The sequence below is a fragment of the Mesoplodon mirus genome (assembly GCF_964341445.2).
Source record: "Mesoplodon mirus genome assembly, chromosome: 8".
Taxonomy (NCBI): domain Eukaryota; kingdom Metazoa; phylum Chordata; class Mammalia; order Artiodactyla; family Ziphiidae; genus Mesoplodon; species Mesoplodon mirus.
In genome coordinates, this window is record NC_138984.1 from 21,738,298 (window position 1) to 21,760,034 (window position 21,737).

Sequence of the window (21,737 nt, forward strand, 5' to 3'; positions counted from 1 at the left end):
GAGTGAGTGGATTCCTTTACAGTCTCCCCAAGTCTGAATGAGCTCTTTCCTCTCACAAACCTCATGGCGCTAATCACACAGACCTGCATGCATGTCTTTTTTTTCAATCTTTTTTTAATTGAAGTATAATTGATCTACAACACTACGTTAGTTCCAGGTGTACAACGTAGTGATTCAATATTTCTATACATTACAAAATGACCAACATGGTAAGTCTAGTTACCATCTGTCACCATACAAAGTTATTACATTATAGACTATATTCCCCATGCTGTACATTTTATCCCTGTGACTTATTTATAACTAGAATTTGGTACCTCTTAATCCCCCTCACCTATTTCACTCATCCCCTTACTCCACTCCACTCTAGCAACCCCCCAGTTTGTTCTCTGTATCTAAGAGTCTGTTTCTATTTTATTTGTTCATTTGTTTTGTTTTTTAGATTCCACATTTAAGTGAAATCATATGGTATTTGTCTTTCCCTGACTTATTTCACCTAGAATAATACCTTCTAGGTCCATCCATGTTGTTGCAAATGGCAAGATTTCATTCTTTTTTTATGGCTAAGTAATACTCCATTCTGTGTGTGTGTGTGTGTGTGTGTGTGTGTGTGTGTGTGTATCACATTTCTTTGTCCATTCATTTACTGATGGACACTTAGGTTGCTACCATAACTTGGCTACTGTAAATAATGTGGCAATGAACATAGGCATGCATATATCTTTTTGAGTTCGTGTTTTTGTTTTCTTTGGGAAAATACCCAGAAGTAGAACTGCTGGATCATATGGTAGTTCTATTTTTTAATTTTTTGGGAAACTTCCATACTGTTTTCCATAGTGGCTGTACCAATTTACATTCCAACAACAGTGCTCAAGGGTTCCCTTTTCTCCACATCCTTGCAAACACGTTATTTGTTGTCTTTTTGATGACAGCTATTCTGACAGGTGTGGTTTTAATTTACATTTCCCTAATGATTAGTGATGCTGAGCATCTTTTCATGTGTCCGTTGGCCATGCGTATGTATGTCTTCTTTGGAAAAAAGTCCTGCATACATGTCTTACCCCACTCCATTCAAATTCTAAGGATCCTCGAGAGCAGAAACATGACGTCCTCTTCTTTATGTCTCTCTAATACCAGATAGGAAGCAAGTTCTCCCCAATAAAAATCTACCAAGTCAGTGAAAATGACACAGCCCAAAGCAATGTGGATGAAAGGCAACTCTCCCAAAAATGCTTCTACCTAAACTGCCACGTGTAACTTTCATTCTGCTGATTCATACGGCAGTTCAGCTATTAAAACTGAAGTGCTATTTTGGGATCATTCACAGTTACTCGGCAAAAGACGGAAAAGAGTAAGAAGTTCCTAAAAGTTCATTATGCTTCTATTCTTCACCTTTTCAAACATCCCTTTTGGACAGCTACTACAAAATGAACGAGCATACAGATATTTATCTTGAGACATTTCTATCCCATTTTTGGAGTTTCCAAGGGAGGTCTCAGGCACCATCTCAAGCTGACTACTGCAGGGTCCACCCGGTAATAGGAAGGAGGTGGTACCTGTGTGGGTGAATATTTGGTGATGTCCATCTGCTACGACAGGCTAGTATCAGGCCAGACTACGCTGGCATTACACACCCCTACATAAATGCTGACTTGGGAAATATGCCAAACAATTTTAATGATCCGTTTTTCCAATGGAGCGAATGCAAACAAAAATGTCACAGAACTCACACAATATAAAGCAACAGATCAAAAAATATTTAATGTTTTAGATCCTGAGTGATTTATATCTATAAGGTAATCTCTCAACAAAGTTCTCTTTTTTAAATGTTCTTCTTATTTAAAGTTTGGAATTACCAAGAGGAAGAGACAGAATACTGTAACACGCTGGCACCCTCTACACATTGAAGTCCATGCCTGGCTCCACGTGATGCAGAGAGACTCATTTCCAGAAGGTAAAGAGACAAACCCTAGGGGCCCATTTGATTCTTAGCTTTTGCCCTGCACACTGCTCCCAATGTACAGAGGGCACCCAGTTCTGAGACTCACCTCACAATTCCCTAATCCTACACTGATGCAGATTTAAACTTGTCAACTAAAACATCTACTCATCATTCTGTGTTCTTTTGGGTATGTTCTCTACATTCAGCCCACTGGTATATCTTATGATAACTGTCTTAAACTGTGAGATTTCTGGAAGACAGGATCTGTGCGTGTGAGAATCACTCTGGGTAGCACCCTGACATTTGCAGCCAGATGCTTAATAAAGACCTCTTCTCATTAAGTTCCCAGTAACTCCTGGAACAGTACTTGGACTGATAATGTACACTATGAAGAAAGGGCAAAGAGAAAAGGGCATCTACAGCACTGTCACTTTTTGGTTAAAGTTACATCATATTTTACGTAGGACACTGGTCACAGGTTTGATACCACATGTCAGTTCACTTCAGTAGAGGGCAAACCTTCTGCTCACAATTAAAGAATGTGCATCCATTTCCAGTAAGCTGCTCCCCAGATACAAGCTCTAAGTCAGAAGGGGGAAACTAGACAATGTTTAGAGCAAACCTATCCCTGCTGCTGGAAAACAATCACCTTCATCATTACCATATATGAGTGTGACTGGAATCCAACTACAGTTGACCCTTGAACAACGTGGTTTTGAACTGCTCAGATCCACTTATATGTGGATTGTAAGTATATATGTACATTACTACACAATCTGAGATTGGTTGGATCTGCAGATACAGAACCATGGATACTGAGGGCCAACTGTAAAGCTATACGTGGACTTCCGACTGGGGGGAGTGGTGCCCCTAACCTCTTCCTTGTTTAAGGGTCAACTGTAACTCCACCCTGTGAAATCCTAGCCCCAAAACCATGACTAAAGACAGGTGATTTCCCCAAAACAGTCCGTGTTTAGAGCCAATCAGTGAGCAAAACGGAAATAAACTCACCTGTGGGAGTGCATTTCCCATTATTTTTCAAGGATGCAAACATGTACTGCCGCAAGTCTTCCATGAAAGGCAGCTGTACGTACACTAAACACTAATGAGAAAGAGTGGAGGTAAAAACAGAAACCACTGAATTAATGTAAAAAATTTAAAGCTGATCTCAAACACTGTGGCAGTGGCACAACAAAAGGATTTCAAACATCAGACAGCTCAAGTCAGGGACAAGGAGAATAAAGTGTTCCGATTTCTGTGATTAGCTGTACTCAACTGCAAAGAGTACAAAGAATATTAAACCTAAAAGAAAGGCTTAAAAGAGAGACTATCAAAGAATACCTACAAAATGCATGACCAACACAACAAATGAGAGAGTCAAGGTGACTGGCAAGCTGACGTGAAAGTCAAGATATCTGCCTTCTCGTTCCATTTCTGCTACAGTGAGTTCTCTGAGAAACAGGAAATGGCGAGGGGTCTAGACCTGTATTTTAAACAGGAGAGCCCTAGAAAAATGGATCTTCACCAGGATCACAAGAAAATCACACCCTCAACCTTTATCCACACTAAAGGCTGTTGTAGAAAGGGAGGTAATCTGTACTCTCTTTAGGTTCTGAGAAGTCAAGGATGAGAATGGAGAGAAGGTCCCTGGACTGGGCAAACAGAAGGTCACGGTTAATGTTTACTGATTTGATTTAATAAGAAGCTCTTTGCCTCCTCTTATAATTTATGTTCTTTCACTGCATCTGAAAGGGTGGTTCACAGACCAGCAGCAACAGCGTTACGTGGGAGTTGGTGAGAAAGGCAGAATCTCAGGACCCCACCCCAGACCTACAGAATCAGAAACTGCATTTTAACAAGATCCCCCACGTAATTCTCATGCACATTAACAGCTGAGAAGCACTGTTTAGAATAAAGGAACTGAAGGGAAAAAATTTAATATGAATAAAAGACTTGCAGGTTTACCTCATAGGCGTCCCTGATATAAGGAAAAGCCACGCCAACTTGAGGATTAGATCTTCTGTCATAAGCATATCGAACTACGGCCACCATGTCTAACTCATCCAAAGCATGAATCAGGGAGGAAAGGGCAACTGCTGCGGCCTAGTAAGAAAGATGCATGCGTTAACACATATCAAACACGTGAGGGTTTTCACAGCACAATACTTACAAGATTGTTATTCACTTTCTTCCTGTTTTAGATTTCAAGTGCCCCTCCAACCACTTTAAGGCTACCCTGTACACATCTGCATTTAATCACATTTACTGTACCTCTTCTGGAACTTTTCTTCATTATATTCTCTTAGTCCTTCAATTTTCCTTCTCCTCTGAATTCACACCCTCACTCTAAACAAAATCTCTCTTTGCCCCTCTCTCCACAAATTAGTATCTATAACTTTCTTTCCCTTCATCTTTACATTTCATGAAATAATAATCTTGCTGTTTCACTGCTTAGAACACAATTAGTCTTCAATCTAATCAAGCTACTGACCCACTTCCTTACTGAAATTACCCTCTGAAGTCCCCCATGATCTCCAAATTGCCTAACTCTTAGTCCGCATTCTATTTGCTTGACCTATCAGTAGCATCTGACCATCCCTCTTTCTCTACACTTTCTCCTTCTTTGGCTTCAGAAACAACACTCTGCCCTGATTATTCTACTTTTGTACACCACTCCTCCCCCAGCTCTTCTGTTCTTCCAACTAATCTTGAAATTCTGCTCTTGGCCTTTCTCTCCTCCTCTCACTCTAAGACTCTACTTTGGCGACTACTTATTTTATCCAGTCCCATGAGTTGATGAATCAAAAGTCTGTATATTCAGCTTTAAAACTCTCCCAAGGGACCTCCCTGGTGGCGCAGTGGTTAAGAATCCACCTGCCAGTGCAGGAGACAGGGGTTCGAGCCCTGGTCCGGGAAGATGCCACATACCGCGAAGCAACTAAGCGCCACAACTACTGAGCCTGCACTCTACAGCCTGTGAGCCACAACTACTGAGCCTGCGTGTCTAGAGCCCGTGCTCCGCAACAAGAGAAACCAACGCAATGAGAAGCCCACGCACCACAACAAAGAGCAGCCCCCGCTCACCGCAACTAGAGAAAGCCCGTGTGCAGCAACAGAGACCAATGCAGCCAAAAATAAACAAATAAATAAATTTTTAAAAAAGATAGATTAAAAAATGAAAACTCTCCCGAGATCCAGGCTTATATCGCCTACTAGCTGGTAGATAACTCGTACAGTTATACCTTAGGTATCCCAAACTATCCATGACCAAAACTAAGCTTCCTGTCTTCCCCCTCTTCTCCTCCTGTGCTCCCTGCTTCCACTAACACCTCCTCCCAGTCAACCAAATGAGAAGCCCTACAGTTGATAATGCCTGCCTACAGTCCCTCACCTTCAAGTGTTCACCACACTCTACCAAGTCTACCTCTATGCCATCTTTCAAATTCTATCTGTTCTGTTCCATCACTGCCTCCCCTGTTCCTAGAGCTGATCATGTCACTCTCTTCCATAAAAACCTCCAAGGGTTCCTCTATCCCTACCTCGGTAGAGCTGATCATTATTCACGGGCAAGTCTTGTACTCTCCCACCTTGGTAGCTTTTTGCTTGTACAGTTTCCTCCTCACTAGAATGCTCTCTCCAAATCTCTGGCTCTCAAGCTTCTAACCCATTTTCAAGGACCAGTAAATTGACAAGCTCTCCATTTCAGATTTGCTCTACTCAGCTCTCTCCCTCTCCATAACTCCCCCAAAACTTTGTACTTTTCTCAGTGTTACAGCTAACCCTTATCAAAGTTAGCTATGTGTATTCCCATCTCCTCCACTAAAAACCTATGACATCAATACCTAGTCATCAAAATCCTCTACAGATTTCATGACAGATTGATTATCTTTTCAGTTCAATTCAAGGAATATTTACTTAATGCCTACTCTTGGCTAAGCACTGTCTTAGGCAATGTAAGAAAACAAAGTTGAGTCCCTGATCTCACTGAGCTTCTTTACTAGCAGAAACGAGATGTGTACCAAGTACAGAATGTGCATATTCTAACAAGTCCCATAAGAGAGGCCAGATAAGCACGATGAAGAAGAGATTAGAAGAGATTACTTCCAATTTGTTTGCAAGTTTTTATTTAGGTGTCTTTGATAGGACCAACTGGGATACTTAAAGAAGGATGGGGTCCGGAATGGCAGCTAGAACACCATATTACACCTGTGGAAAACTCAACTAAAGCTCCATTTCCTTCCCTTTCTCTTCTCCCATTCTCTCCCACATAGTGAAAACCAGCACATAAAAATGTAGATTCTCCATACAAAAAAAAATTATATGCTAATGACCAGAGAAAACATTTTTTAAAAGGAATATATTCATAGAATCATAGAATATTTGAGCTGAAAAACAAAAGTATTCATCTAGTTTAACAACCCACATGATGAAGGAATTCCCTTCCTAACATCTGATTGGTAGAGACTCTGCTTAGAAACTTACAGGAATGGGGATCTGACCATCTCACAAGGAACCAACCCATTTGGAGATAGTAATCCTTGTTGATAAAATAATTCTTCATCTTGAACAAAATGACCACTTGTTGGTTCCAATTTACCCTCTGGTAGGAAGGATAGTTTAGATTCTATTCCATATGATAATCCTCTAAGTATCTGAAGAAGGCTATTGTCTCTCATCCCTCCTACTCCCCTGCCTACCTACACAAGTCCTCTCCATGCAGTCTTTTACTCAAAGTCCTCATATGACATAGTTTCTTTACTCCCCTGCTTATCTCATAGCCCCAATTAGTTAATATGATTCTTTGACTATGACATCAAGAACTGACACCAAAGAGTAGCCCTTTGCCATCAGTAGATGAATTCTTTTTTCTTTAGTGACTCAAAGTGACCCTGTGATCTATAGGGTCTGTATGAGGCTGGATTTGAATTATGCAAGTCACAATGCTGCCCTGACCTGAGCTAGCAAGTCTAGAGAATCATACGAGTCAACACAGCTTTGTGATATGATTTTCCTTACTGCATACCCAGCAATCACATGAAGGGATCAGAATTTTCTTTGGGTAAAGGGACAGTAAGTTGGAGTTAAAACCTCAGCAGGAGTTAAAAACGCAGTTAAGTTGTGCTGACAACCGATACTAGAACTGCCTGATTCCCATCAGGATTTGATTCAGGAGAAATCCATGAACTAGGATTCTCAAATTTGAGGATTCACGTACACCTACTGTGCTTTAATGAATCCATTTAACACTGAGTGGAAGCCAAGCATTTTCTTCTCTTAATTTTACTGTTCTAATAGAATAATGGCATATCCATTCACTAAATCAGCAGCCAGCTACCCTTCAGAAGTGAGGAGAAAAAGAGGACTAGATCACTTATATCACCACCCTTCCCCCGACCCCAAACAAGCCATCTACATCCAGTTTACCAGTTCCAAATGCAAGTAACTTCTGGAACATGGAGACCTAAATAGTCTTAAACAGACACTGGATGGTAATCTTCCAGTTAACATCAAAATCTTCAAGGAAATAACAAGTTCTTACTTGAAGACTACATAGAAAATATTATAGAGAGGGCAGGTGTGAGTGTAGGATGCAAGAATCATGGGTTGTTAGCTAGGCAGAAATCAGTGTGAAAACAGAATCTCCTGGGGATGTAAGAAAATAATGAAAAGAAAGGTAAGGGGGATAAGACAAATTTCTCAATGATGGAAGTAGTATCATTAGTCAGTGAAGCTCATCTTCAGGATGCTTAAGCCAGCACTAAATGTTCTGTTTATGAAAATGAAAATGTTAACCTGACCCCAACCTTCCTGAACCTGTGACCATGAGATCCCCATACTTAAATTTATTTGTTCAAATGTTTTTGTTTTTAATACTCACCTGATCTCCAATTGCAGAACTATGTCCTCAGGCCTTGTGCTCATGCTATGACAAATACATTTATCATTCTCCATTTTCAGAGTTAAAGGTCAGTGAATTCCCCCACTGCTGTTGCAAGAATTAATGTCATTTTAAACTATAAAAGCCCCAAACAACTCCCTTAAAATGACAATTCAATTCTACGGCACTACCTCAAAGACCTACTGTCAACTCACCTCATCATCTTTTGCTGCAAAGACCTTTAGAACTTGACTTCCCATAAAATATTTCATGTGGACCTACAAGAGGAAGTGAGGAAAAGAACTGGTTTCGATCCAAAATAAGTAACACAAAAAACCATAATGCCACACATTACTAGGAAATTACATTCAAAATGCTCTTACTGAAAAACGTTCACAGGTACTAGAAACAACTTACTATTTGAGGTTCAAATCACTTAAACACAACAAATATATGAGTGCCTAGTTTATGTCAAACATTGTTCTGGGCACTATAAACGGCTTAATGAATAGGATGTAGCCTTGTCTTGAGGAGTGTAGATAAATATGAAATTAACTGCAGTGGAGTATTACCAGACAGTGCTACCAGTCCACAAGAGTACAGTATTACAGTTCAGTGCTACAAGAGCACATAAGAAGGGCAGCTATCTTAGTCATGAGGTGTCAGGGAAGGCTTCTGCAAATGGTGACACCTAAGTCAAGACTTAAAGGATGGGTAGGAACTAAGATGAAAGTCTGGGCACAAGTGTCCTCAGCAGAGATAACAGGTGTGGGGGTGAGGCCCATATAAGCCAAATACCACCATCTTCACTTCCATTCTCCATCTGAAAACCATTATTTGAAAAAATATGGGAATAATCTTATATTTTCAGTTTGCTACATCCATATAGATTTATTTGCCCTCCTATTAGAATCTGTAATAGTTCTTGACTGATTCAAGAACAGTTAATGATACCTTTTCCTAAGGCACCTAAATGACTTCTCAAAGGACAGCCAGACATTTGGGAAAATTCTGGCTAAATTCTTATCCATCCTATAATTAGATACCCAGAACACTGACAACATGGAGGAAGGCAAACTGAAAGGACTCCTGAAAGTTTAAAAGAGAAGAGTAACTCACAATTCAAAAAAAAAAATTCCAAACCAAAAAAAACCTATTTTATATTATGAAAAGTTTCACACTAATTCAATCCAGAAATATTAGTGTCCCTCAGATTAAGGGAATCTGGAAAACTATGTGATCTTATTAATTTAAAGCTAATTACTAGTTTATTAAAAGGTACATACTTATACTTTACCTTAGTTGATATGGAAAAACCTTGTTCTTAAGATGACGTGTATGCATTTGTTAACATAATACACAAAAGCAGGTATGTAAAAACTAGACTATTCAAAAATAAGCCTGTCTATCTGGCGGGCAAATTATAGCTGATTAATGGCATAGCTTTGGAGTCAGAGAGACCTGGTTCAAAACCCATCTCTACCACCTTCTAGCTGGGGGCCTTGGGCCAATTACCTAACAGCTCTGAACCTCCATTTCCTAATGTATAAAATACATATCACAGCACCTACCTGAGAGGACTGTAATAAGAATTAAATGGGAATTTATATAAAGTGGTTAGTATATTGATTATAATATTATAATCACTCAATAAATGGTAGCTATTATAACTATCTTTATTGTACCTGTCTGATATTGCACTTAAGAAAAAAATAATTTAGAGCTTAAAAACAACAGAAAGTTGGTTTAGAAAACACTTCATGACTTAAAAGTTAATTTTAAGTCAATAAAAATCTTTTTAAATGGAAAATGTACTTTTTCAGCTCACTTTTTCTTGGTTTGGCATCTAACTAAATAGGTCCCCACACCTACCATGGCACAGATGATTTCAGTTTTTTGAGTCCTAAATTACAGTGATAAGAGTTTTGGGTAGATCCTTTCTGCCTATCTGGAATTAGGCAGACCCAGTTCCCAATAAGCCAGTTTCCACAAATAGGTCTGAATGGAGGTTCTGTTTCACTGAAAAGACTCACAAGCACCGACATAAGAACCATAAATTTTGTTTATATACCTCCCAAAGTGAATAATTTTAAAGAAAAGCACATTTAGTGTAATTTGTTAGAAAACTGTTAGAGATACTCAACTTCCAAAAGGTATTTCTTGTCACCATTAACTGTATCGACTTTAAGTAAATACTCTCAATTTTTGGTTTATGAGTCTTAAAACTGTATCTAACAGTTTGAGCATATGATGGAAAACACTCTCCCCACCTCACTGAATTATTCTAACACTGAATTATACAGGGACTGCATGCTGGAGCAACATGAAGAAATTTAAATCTGGTATATTGGGTTATATTTATTTTTATTTTAATTCTCACTTGAGTTCTTCTAGAACTAACAAAAATATCTTCATCCCTATAGAGCCTGAAAAGATGCACTTTCTACTTATTCATTCTGTTCAGTTGCCTACCTCAAGAACATTTCATCTAAGACTGCTGGGAATCTTTAATGACCCTTTCTTGGATAATAGATGGTATCCACAGTCTTCAATAAGTTACTGCATTTTCCACTGTGTCTCTTTTGTATATCTGTATTGCCGTCTAAAAAACATATGACTAATGAACAAGTTTTGCATCCTAGACCTCTTTGTTGGGTGTTGAGAAGAAGGGTGACTGGCATAAATCAATGATATTCTAAGAGATCTGTGGTCATTCAAAACCCAACTAGACCTTGACTCCTGTAAAACACTCCAGTATACGTAACAGTTAGAGAAAGCAATACAATAGCAAAGAACTGGATGCTGTTTCTTTAAGGCTACTATGAGCTATGAGCGACACCAAAGCTAAGAAGTGACTTTTCAATGAATCTATTCTGATTTATGCCGACTTCTCTACCTCTTGATTTTTAACCTTCAAAAATCAAGGATAGCAGCACGCCAGACTACATTTTAGAAAAACTAAAAGTGAGAAAAACATAAATAACAGGCCCAATCCAAAGCACACCATCTCAAATAATGAGAAAAAAGCTCATCTGTTTTGTTTACAATTAGTAGACAAATACATGCTTTACCTGAGAAGATCTACAAAATCCCAAAACAGAGAAGCACTTCCCCTCCGATTTATATTTCATTTGTTCCTCATCCACTTTAGAGAAAGGAATGATATCACTCCCATAGCGGAACCCTAAAGAACAAGAGAAGAGCATCTGTTAAGCATATGGGGCCTCATTTTCTACAAGCTGAAATTGGCCCTATACATACATTAACAATACATGCACACTCTGGATCAAGCCTCCATATACTGTTTGCCGGAATCAAATTTCTGCCCCTTGTGATCACTGCAGAAAAAGAAGCGGCAGATCCACGAACATATACAACACAGAGACAATTAAAATCTAATTACATTTTTTAAAGTAGCATATTCTGCAATCTAGTTACCTTAATGATTATCCATCCTAGTAGGAAGAATGTAGCAAATGCAATGTACTAGTTATCCTCCAAAGATAAACCATGGTTGACTAAAGTACAATCATGACTTGTAAACATAATAACAAGAACACATTTATTTAGAAACCTGGAGACCCACAGAGAAATGTGCCCATAGGATTTTCAGAACAAAATGTTCTTAAAAATGGATGCTGGAAATATACAAATGCCTAATGGAAGAAGCCAAAATTTTTCTATTTAGAAACATTCAACTGACATGCTGGATACTTTTCTGCATTTAAATTTATTTCTGGGATTGGATTGTCTATTTTTTTTTCTTTTTGATTACTTAGGTTATTACAGATATAGGCTCTTGGCTACTTAAAAAAACTCCAACCCTGTTCCAGGGTCTCTCTGCTCTATGGAAGGTCATGCCCTTTCACTATATAGTCTTATATGTTTAATGGGGAGAAAGATCATCAAAAGCCAAGGATTATGACCTTGCATAGATGAAAAGGAAAAGCATATGCATCTTTACTCCAAGAAACAAAGAAACTTGTGTATTTGGGGGCAGATTCTGTGATCCAGTGTTTATTAGTTCCCTCACTCTGCACATACCATGTATTTAATGAAAAAGAAACACATTTCTATTTTCATATATGTCTTTTAATAAAAGCTGGTGATATAAACAAAAAATTCAACAAGAAGTTAAGAGGGAACTGTATGGCACATAATTAAGAGTGGTATCTAAACCCAGTGTTTTTTCAGACATCTTACTTGAATCGTTTAAGAGTAACCTAAAAATTCTAATTAAAACTGTCTTATGTTTTCTGGCTCATCTTTTAAAGGGCAAATCAATAACTGTAACTTTTGTACATGGCAAAGAGTAGAGAACAGACTACAAATATGCCCATAGTCCTTTGCTCACATAAACTAGTCCCTCTATCTAAAAAAGAGAACTCTACATATTAGGGGATAGAAAGTGGAAGACAGGCAAAGGAAGTATGTGGGTAACTGCAAAAAGGTAAGAGAGAAAAGCTGCACATCTATGCTCTTCGAACTGAAACAATGTTTAACTCTTCCCTCTCCCTTGCTCCACCAATATGTTTGCTTTCTGTCTAAGACAACCAGAGCTGCTTTCTTTGCTTGCAACCGAAAGAATTGGTACCCTCATCTCTAGTCCCTTCTCCTTCCAATCCATCCTATACCCAGATGTCCTATTAATCTTTCTAAAACACAGCTCCCCTGACACTCTGCTCCTCAAAATTATAAACAGCTCCATGTTGCTTTCAAAATTAAGCATAAACTCTTCAGCGTATCATTCAAAGCCCTTCCTAATTCAGAATAGCATGTAGAAACAGACTCCTGCAGCCTAGGTTCAAATTCTGCTACTTGTTAACTATGAGATTTTGCATATGTTAACGAATGTCTTTCAACCTCAATTCTCTTACCTGTAAAATGGAAATAAAGAGTGCCTACTTCATTGGTTGTTGTGAAGATTAAAAGAGAAAATGCAGATTGTCTTTTAGATACTACCCTGAGTACGAATCTGCATATGCCCAATACACCTTACCCAACTACTTGGTATCACTGAGAAGGCCCTCTACTTTCCTGGTCTTATGCCCTTAATCATGCTATTCTTCCTACTATGAGCCAGTCATTATATGAGGATTAAATGACGAGCCAGTAATGGAGCCATGATTCTAACCAAGGTCTGACTCCAAAATTTCTGTTCTTAACCACACTATACTATTGCATTGAATTAAAGAATTAGTAGAGATTATGGGTTGTTTATTACATTCTAATCCATCAGAAGAAAGAAAGGGGTCATAACCACCACCACCTTTACTCACTCTCCCACCCACCAAGACCTCTGCAAAACATATAAATATACAAATACTGCAACGGAGTGCCACAGATGAAAGGAATTTTTTTAAGGCTTGCAAATTAAAATTATACTGAGTAGCACATAGTCTGGTGATAAATTTATATAGACTCTGGTTTCCATCTTAACCATCATTTAGTATCTTATCATTTTAGCTCTTGAACATTCAGCTCTTGAACCCTCAGCTAGCTTCTAAGCCCTCTGGATAGAGACGCCATCTAAATACACCACAGAGCCAATGGGTACAAATATATGAAGTACAACTCTAAAGATCCTAGTGAACATAAAGCAATATAACAAACACAAATAATTTTTATTATCCCCTAAATTACCTTAAGGGAGCTAAACTGGCAGGATATAAGACCTGAAATTGGCATTCAGAAAAATGATCACTATGGAAGTCAAAGGGAAACAAAAAATTTGCTTCAGCCATGTTAATATAAGTATTTTCCTAGCTAGTGAGTTTCAAACTTTAAAACAAAGCCAAGTATTAGGTCCTGTCACTTGAGACATTTAAAACCCAGAGAGACTGAATGCCCGAGCATACTCCTGCCTCGGAACCATCCTGCCTGAGACTCAACAGATGACCTAAAGGATCCAGTGTCTCATGATCCCCTCATATGGTTGTGTCTCTAGACAAATAATAATACAAAACCTAGCCTGCCTCCTATCATCTTGAAGAAAATTTTCTAGGCAAAAATGAAACTCTCACTGGCTTAATACCTTGAATAGTATCCTCTTTTGGAACTTCAGTTTCATCATCGTCATTCAAGCAATAAACTGTTTCTTTTTGTATATCTTCTTTTTTTTGAGTTCTTGCATCCACAACTGTCCAACACTTTTTAACTTTCTCTTGTAGAATCTGATTTCCAAAAGAAAAATAAAGGGAAAACAAGGAAAGCTATGATTCAGATGGACAAAAGATGAAAACCTAATATACTCTTTGCTTTACAGAAGAAAATCCAAAACACTGACTCCAGCTACATTGGTTTGTTGTCTCTTGCCTACTGTGGAAATTTTAGTTTATTTTATAATTCTTTCTACATTTTATTTTCCCCCAAGGGTAATCCACAGATAAATATGAATATTTGTATATATTCAAACACTTTCTATACAAAACCCTCAGACTGTCTAACAAAAGAGGGCCCTACATTTTGTTACCACAGTTTCCCAACACACAAGAAAGGGGAAAGCAGTCTATCAGTACTCAGAAATCAATAAGGAAATATGAAAAAGAAACTAGAAAAAAAAAAGGAAAGAGACTATATTCTCATTCCCAGGGACACTATTCTAGGCCTTGAGGTACCTCCATGGATTTCGTGCATGTAGTGTGTTTCGGAATTAAGTCCTTGAATATTAAAAAAAAACACTTGAATATATAAAAAAACATGTTTTTGTATATTTTGTAGATTTTATATATTTAAATGTTTTTATATATTTACTTTGTGCATTTAAAGAAAAAAGACAAGGAAAGTCATGCGGAGGCATGGATACAAGACTCATACTCACTGGAATTTCATCAAATAATTACCAAAAGCAACTCATTTTTGAAAATATACTATTATGTACAAATGTACATATGTTACAAAAGGCCATTTCACAGTAACAAGTCAACATCTTTTGATATGTCTTAGATGCTGTTACTACCAGATCATTAACAACTAAATTAGATGTGACTGAGTTTTCAAAACCCTGAACTGAACTCTGGTGTGTATCTGTATTTCTGCTATAATACCACAATGATACAACTTAATGCATTTCATTTTCTTTCTTAAAAAAAAAAGAGAAAGACCTGAAACTCATGATTAACAATCGTCAATGGAGAGAAAGAGAAAAAGGAGGGAATCAACCCCTATTGTAGACCATTCTTTTTTTTTCTTTTCTTTTTGCGGTACGTGGGCCTCTCACTGTTGTGGCCTCTCCCGTTGAGGAGCATAGGCTCCGGATGCACGGGCTCAGCGGCCATGGCCCACGGGCCCAGCCGCTCCGCGGCATGTGGGATCTTTCCAGACCGGGGCACAAACCCGTGTCCCCTGCATCAGCAGGCGGACTCTCAACCACTGCGCCACCAGGGAAGCCCCTCCTTTTTTTTTTAAAGTAGTTGTGGCGCACAGGCTTAGTTGCCCCGTGGCATGTGGGATCCTTGTTCCCTGACCAGCGATCGAACCTGTGTCCCCTGCGTTGGAAGGCAGATTCTTAACCACTGGACCACCAGGGAAGTCCCTATTATAGACAATTCTTAAAACTTCCTGTTAGCATGCCTTTTACATAAAAGCTAAATAGAGATGAAATGAACAGGGAGAGCAGTTAGAGAAGCAGTAATTATGGTTTTGAATAACCCACACACGAGTTGTCAGTTCCTTATATAAGCATATTTGTCTGCCTGCTAACATTTCTTTAAAAATGTGTACCTACCACTTACCGATTTATAAGCCACAATCTTTATAGACAAATTGGAGCCAATGGTCAGTTGACAGGACCAGGGTACGGAACGCCTCTCAATTTTCTTAAAGACACACAGCTGTCTCAGACTCTCACTTAATAAAGAAAAATGTATTATGAAAGCAGCAACTTAAAAATGTTAACCTGTGCTGGATATTGCATTTAGTTGTCTAGAATGAGAAGTGAGATGCTGTTGATTGCAAGGAGAGGAACAGCAGGGGATGGCAAGGAAAACTCGTGGCAACCATCAGTTGGGAGAGAGCCAGAATACAAATGAGTTGGCTTAGGAGGAAGGAGTTGAATTCCTTTACTGATAGGTGAAAAGGAACATCTTTACCTTCCCCCTATTCAATCTTTTCTTCAACTTGGCCAGTTGTTCTTAACATTTTTTTTTCAGGACCAAGGACACTGTGAGGATATGATAAAAGCACATTCATAAATGTGTTTGCACATAACAACTCCCTGAAAACCATGGACCTGAGGATAAAAAGCCCTGCTCTAAGATATCAAAGGGTGGGCTCCATCCTGTATCGTCACTGTTCACAACCCTGCAATTCTTTAGCTCATTTCCATTCTCTTAAATAAAAGACATGGTAAGTATATGCACACAGTGGAGAGAATTAAATAATGACTCTCCACGGGATAAAGGAATTTAGCAGTCCACACTCAGTCTTAAAGTAAAGCAGGTAACTCTAGGTTTCTCACTGCGTAGGGAAAGGGAATTGGGAAGTAGCAAACACAATGTAGAGGGCTACTTCACTTGAATGCTAGTGAAGATCAGTTCTATTTTCATCTGGTTCCTAATCAAACACAGCAGAGAAAATCATAGGAGATAGGTGGAATTTGTGGTATTCACTAACGATTATCTGACATTATCCAGAGTTATGGACAAAGAGGCCTCAAGAGACTCCAATTTTCAGAAATAATTTACAATGAATAGTAGATATTCTACCTGATACCCTGCTCCAAAGCTTACGGTACACCTTGGCTTTGTATTCACTGAGGAATGAATGGGTCTGAAACCAGGTCTAACCTGTCTCATAGGACATTGCTAGTCTGATTATGAGTCACGTCTAAAACCATCAAGAGGTTTGGATTCTGTTCCAGGGGAAATTCTAAAGACCAGCCTCTTGTATGTAACATCTGAGAACAACTGGATGAGTTCTGCAGTAGATTTGAACCTCCCCAATTAGAAGTCAAGTTATCTTCCTCTAATGTCTTCTAGATGAGGATAAGTCTAGTCCAGGGCTGTCCTGTGCAACTTTGTGCAATGAGGGAAGTATTGTATTTCTAACTATGCCTGTCCAATAGGCTACTGAGCTCTTTAACCGTGGCTACTATGACTGAGGGACTAAGTTTTAAATTTTATTTAATTTTAATAAATTTAAATAGCCACATGTGGATAACGGCTACTGTATCAGATGGCAAAGTTCTGATCCACACCTTCATGGCAGACCTAAAATCAAAGTAACTTCAAATGGCTAGGACAACACATAGTAATTTTCCTCCTTGCTATGTTACAGGAAAAGAAACTTTTTTAGGTAATTTTATTGGCCTATAATTCTTCTTTACGATATCATGGTGAATATGTTAGCTTTAGACATGTATTCCCATGTTAGAGTAAGCCATATCCAAATCTGAAAGAACAATAATTTAGGAACACATATTTGCATGTATTACAATTAGAACACATATTATGACAAAGAAACATCACTTTACAGGATTCTTCATTGACTCCTTTGACAACCCCTTGGGAAATTACAGTTCAATTTCCAAAATTTCCATTTACCTGCAATTTTTCAATAGTATCTATGTTTAGAAAAGCAGGCTGATTGCTTATCAATTATAGCTCACCAGAAATATTTGAAAATTGTGACTGAGAATAAAAATTAGAGCAGATACACACTATTGCTACTCAAAAGAATCCTAACTGTTGAACCTTTACTTCAACTGAACCTCTATTTCAATTAAGAACTTTTCTTAAAATGCTTGTATTTTGTGTATTTATTAATAAACTGGAATTAATTCTTTAACATTAAGTAGCAGTATCCCTGAGGATTTGAAACTCCACAGCCATACAGTGTGGTATTCTATTGCCACCTTTACCAAATCAGGCCCTTCAAATACACACCGTTCTAGATGCTATGGACCCCTCTCAGGTTCTTTGCTCAAAATAAGTATATATCCAATTCCAACCAAGAATAATACAGATAAAGGAGATCATCTCTCCCAGTCTCTAATTGGATGGTCAAAAAAAGCAGCTTGCTTAATTGTTATATGGTACTTCAGGGGTTTCACATTTCTTAAATCATTTTGCCTTTACAAAGCCCACATGGAATAAACAGGTTGTAAATTCTTAATATTGGGGGTTTTTGCTTTGTTTTGCTTTGTTTTTGCCTGACCAAACTATTTTGAGACCAAAAGTGTTTTTAAAACATCTCTATAGTATACTGCCTCCTAAAACTTAAATCAGAGGATTAGAGGATACTGAGTATTATCTCAGATCTGACACCACTTTTTATAATTAAGAATGTTTTTTAGGTGTATGACAAGGAAGGGCCCAAGAAATGTGCCCCGAGTGTGGCATAAAGAAGAAATCTACTACCTCATCTTTTATAATTTGACTTGTTAAATCGTTCGTTATATTTATGTATTTCCAAACTCTACCGACATAGTCTTGGAAATAAGTAAGAAATCTTGCACCAACCATGCAAACTTCAAAAAAAGGGATTAGGGGCTGGTGCACCATTTCTTTAATAAAAATTGAAATACTAAAGTATAACTGCTAATTCAAAAGTGGCCCAGAAAAGGAAAAGCATTAGGGAGCCGTCTGATCAAAAGAAAAATTAATATGCTTACAACTGAAAGTTGTAAACAATGCTTTCGTGTCTTACCTGAAGGAATAAATCTCCTCCAGCCCATCTTCACCTTCTAAAGACATCATCAGCTTTTTCACCATCCGAATACCTTCTTTTTGCTGCTCACTGATTCCTTTTAGGGGAAAGGAGGGCCCATGGTGGTCCGAGAGCAAGTTGCCATCTCCTCTGTCCCCAGTTCCATCTTCCTTGCCAATTGGGAAAGGCAAACTATCGGGAAAAGACCAGCAGTACTTAAGAAGACAAGCTCTGAAGCCAAATAATAAACGGGGTTCCAATTCTGTGACTGTCACTCACTAGCTATGAGAAAATGGTCAGTCAGCCTCTCTGAGCTTTACATTTCTCAACCATCAAATGGCACTATCTACCTTGACCAATATTCTAACAGTTTCAAGTGACCAAAGTCTCTTTGGTTTGGCTTTTACGGGGGTAATTTATTGCCTTAACATAACAAAATAATTGAAAGGGCAAGGCTGCACATGGCCTTAGGATGACCAGACCCAGAGTATCAACCACCACAAGGATTCTGTGACCCTCCACTCTCTATCTCCATATTTCATTTTCATTTGCCTTCATGCTGGCCCCGCTCTTTCAGACTGGCTTCCTCCACATTGTTTCTTAACACTTTCAAGCTCATAATACCCAACTGCACTACCAAAGAGGGACTGAGGGTTTAACCCTCTACTCTCCAATTGAAAAAACCAGGAATTAGTGGTAGCCTAGGAGCCAGATCTAGATGTCAGCTCTCATTCAAGCCATGAGGTTAAAAAGTAGGAAGGAACGCTTCCTAGAAAAAGGCTGGGTGACATTCTAGGCAGACAAAAATAAACAAACAAATGCCCATTAATGATCTCTCAAGATTATTATAAAGATTAATAAGAGAAGGTGTATAAAATACTTAAAACTCAAACAATGTCGTCATCATTATTTCAGATAGAGAATTCCTATACAGAAACCAGTTAATTGCTAGAAATAAGTAAAACCAATTTTGTTCTTGTGTTTCACTCCAGCTGTTTGACTGAAATGAGACTAAAACTAGAGTGGGGTTACCAGTCATGGGAATATTCAATCATCAATATACAAACTGAAAAGTGAACCAACCAAACACATTTTATGATAATATTCTACATGACACTTTATAAATGTTTTCATATAAACAATCTCATTTCATCCTTATGTGTTAGTTGGATAGAGATTTCTACCTCCATTTTCTGAAAAGAAACGGAAGCTACAGAAATGAAATAATTTGGCCAAAACCGTATAGCTAATACAGCTAATAAGTGATTGAGCAAAGACTCAGTCGTCTGACTAAAAGAGCAAGGTTCTTCCCACTGTAGCATGTCACCCTAGTTTGTCCCTGGAAACCAAAACAGTTGAATTCAGCGATCTTTTCAGTTTACTCAAAATTACCTGCTGGTCACCCCATGTCGATTTTTAAGGTGATTCCTTTATCATTTTATTTGTTATCATCAAAACAGAGCTTCATGTTTACATTTTTTCTATGTATTCTTAGCATGAGAGATGTGCCTGTCCTGCATTACATGAAAAAGAGCTTCCAGCAAGCAGGGTATGGCACATCAGGTTTACACCAGGCTATTGCTGTTTCCAGAGCATCAACCAGGAAGAAGGGACGATTAACATGAAAATGAAGGGTCAGGAAGGTCCAGTCCAACTAGAACAATCCATCATACATGGGATACAGCAAACAATAAGAGCAAAAACTCTACTTTGCATGCTAGAAGTTTGCAGCAACGGAAGAAGGGTATTACCCAAGAAAAAAAAACAACCAGTCAAATAACAAGCAAGTGGAAGAAAAGGCTATGTTCTGTCTTCAGCTTGCTTTACAGCATTGCTCATACAAAAAAAAGTAGCCCTTTCCAATGACATTGACGGAAGTGCAGTATGTGTCAAGGACGTAAAGGCATCTGAGATTATGAACAGGGAACAGAAACCGAGCTGGGCTTTTGAAGTGCTGAGAAAACCTCAACTCAGTAAGAAAAGAAGAGTCACTTAAAAAGCACTTAATTTCTCTGAAGTACCGTCTTATCAAGTATCAGCTTGATGGGTTATTCTGAACTATTTTTCTACAGTTCTACAGAAAGGAGTTGCCCCTCAGCAGTCTTAAGAGGTACGTACATGCAAGAGAGGTTCTTAATTCTGCATGGCAGGCATTTTAAAGAAGGTGTAGGCTTACCACTCAGAGCTGGAGGCTTCTTGGTAAGGCTCTCAATCCGAAAAAGGAGTGTCCCTAGAAGACTAATAATTCAACATTCTATACTACCACTCTGCTTTTACCAAAAATAGGACAAGAACAAACAGGTTTCAGATGCAGCAGGAAGGATTAATGTAGTGAAAAGAACTTTCTGTTAGGAATGTAAGATAAAGTAAGTGCCTGGAGGGGAAATTCAAGTTACTGGGGGAGGAGGGACTCTCTCCCTAACAAACTGTGAAAAATATTTTCCTCCTAAGTTTGTATACCTCATCTGTAAATATGCACAAGCAAATTACATTTTATAAATGTGTGTGTATCCTTCAGATCTGAAAGAGTTAAAAATAAGCATATGTGTTTAAAATCGTTCCTAAGTTGACATTCCTCTCTATCCTAAAAACATGTACTGTCTTTAAAATACAGTTCTCTAGGCTGTTTAAGAAAAGACACCACCAATCTGGTAATTGTTTGGGTAGTCTTCTATGCAGGCAGGAGATGAACTGAATGTCCTTAAAAGATTCCTCTAATTCCTCAATTCTCTGGGTCCAAGAACAGCACAAGCAAACATCTGCTACTGAGCTAAACTCCCAGGTTCCCTGTGACTTTCATCCTTTTATCATCAAAACTCAGAAGAGTTCCTGGAACACAAGAGAGTAATCAATGAACGCTGGCTGAAGTCAGTGATCTGACAGATTCTGACTCAGAGCAGAGAGGACTCTTGAGGACTGAGTGTTCTACGAAGGGGTCCTATCACTGCATTATAAGAGCACAAGATCTGTCTGCAAATATTATTCTTATGGTCTTACAAAAACTGCAGGGAGATGTCAGATTTCTTCAAGTTATGAATTATAATATCCAGCTGATCTCTGCTGAATGGGCTGCTGAGGTCAGTGAACACTTCAATATGCCTCTTCTCAAACTTCTTTCCTCTAGGAGAGAGAGTTAGCATGTTAAGAAATCATTCTCCTGAATTATTTCCTACACATTCAAGTGTACTTGGTCACTGAGCAGAAAAAGGGTAAGGAATGAATCTAGCTCCAGCTAACAAAAGTGATTACGTTCTAGAAGTCCGTGTGCTG

The 21,737-nt window shown here is 38.4% G+C and overlaps 1 protein-coding gene across 2 annotated transcripts in view; it reads right to left on the minus strand.

Moving 5' to 3' along the window:
- The window catches only part of XRCC5 (X-ray repair cross complementing 5), a 95,369-nt gene that overhangs the window by 64,276 nt on the left and 9,356 nt on the right, over positions 1–21,737 (minus strand). For both annotated transcript variants that reach the window (XM_082630919.1, XM_082630920.1), the window contains exons 5-12: positions 21,465–21,587; positions 18,468–18,659; positions 15,554–15,668; positions 13,855–13,993; positions 10,892–11,004; positions 8,036–8,098; positions 3,908–4,045; positions 2,954–3,044 (exon numbers count right to left, since the gene is read on the minus strand). In XM_082630919.1, coding sequence (XP_082487045.1) covers positions 2,954–3,044; positions 3,908–4,045; positions 8,036–8,098; positions 10,892–11,004; positions 13,855–13,993; positions 15,554–15,668; positions 18,468–18,659; positions 21,465–21,587 — 974 coding nt within the window. The remainder of the gene's footprint in view (positions 1–2,953; positions 3,045–3,907; positions 4,046–8,035; positions 8,099–10,891; positions 11,005–13,854; positions 13,994–15,553; positions 15,669–18,467; positions 18,660–21,464; positions 21,588–21,737) is intronic.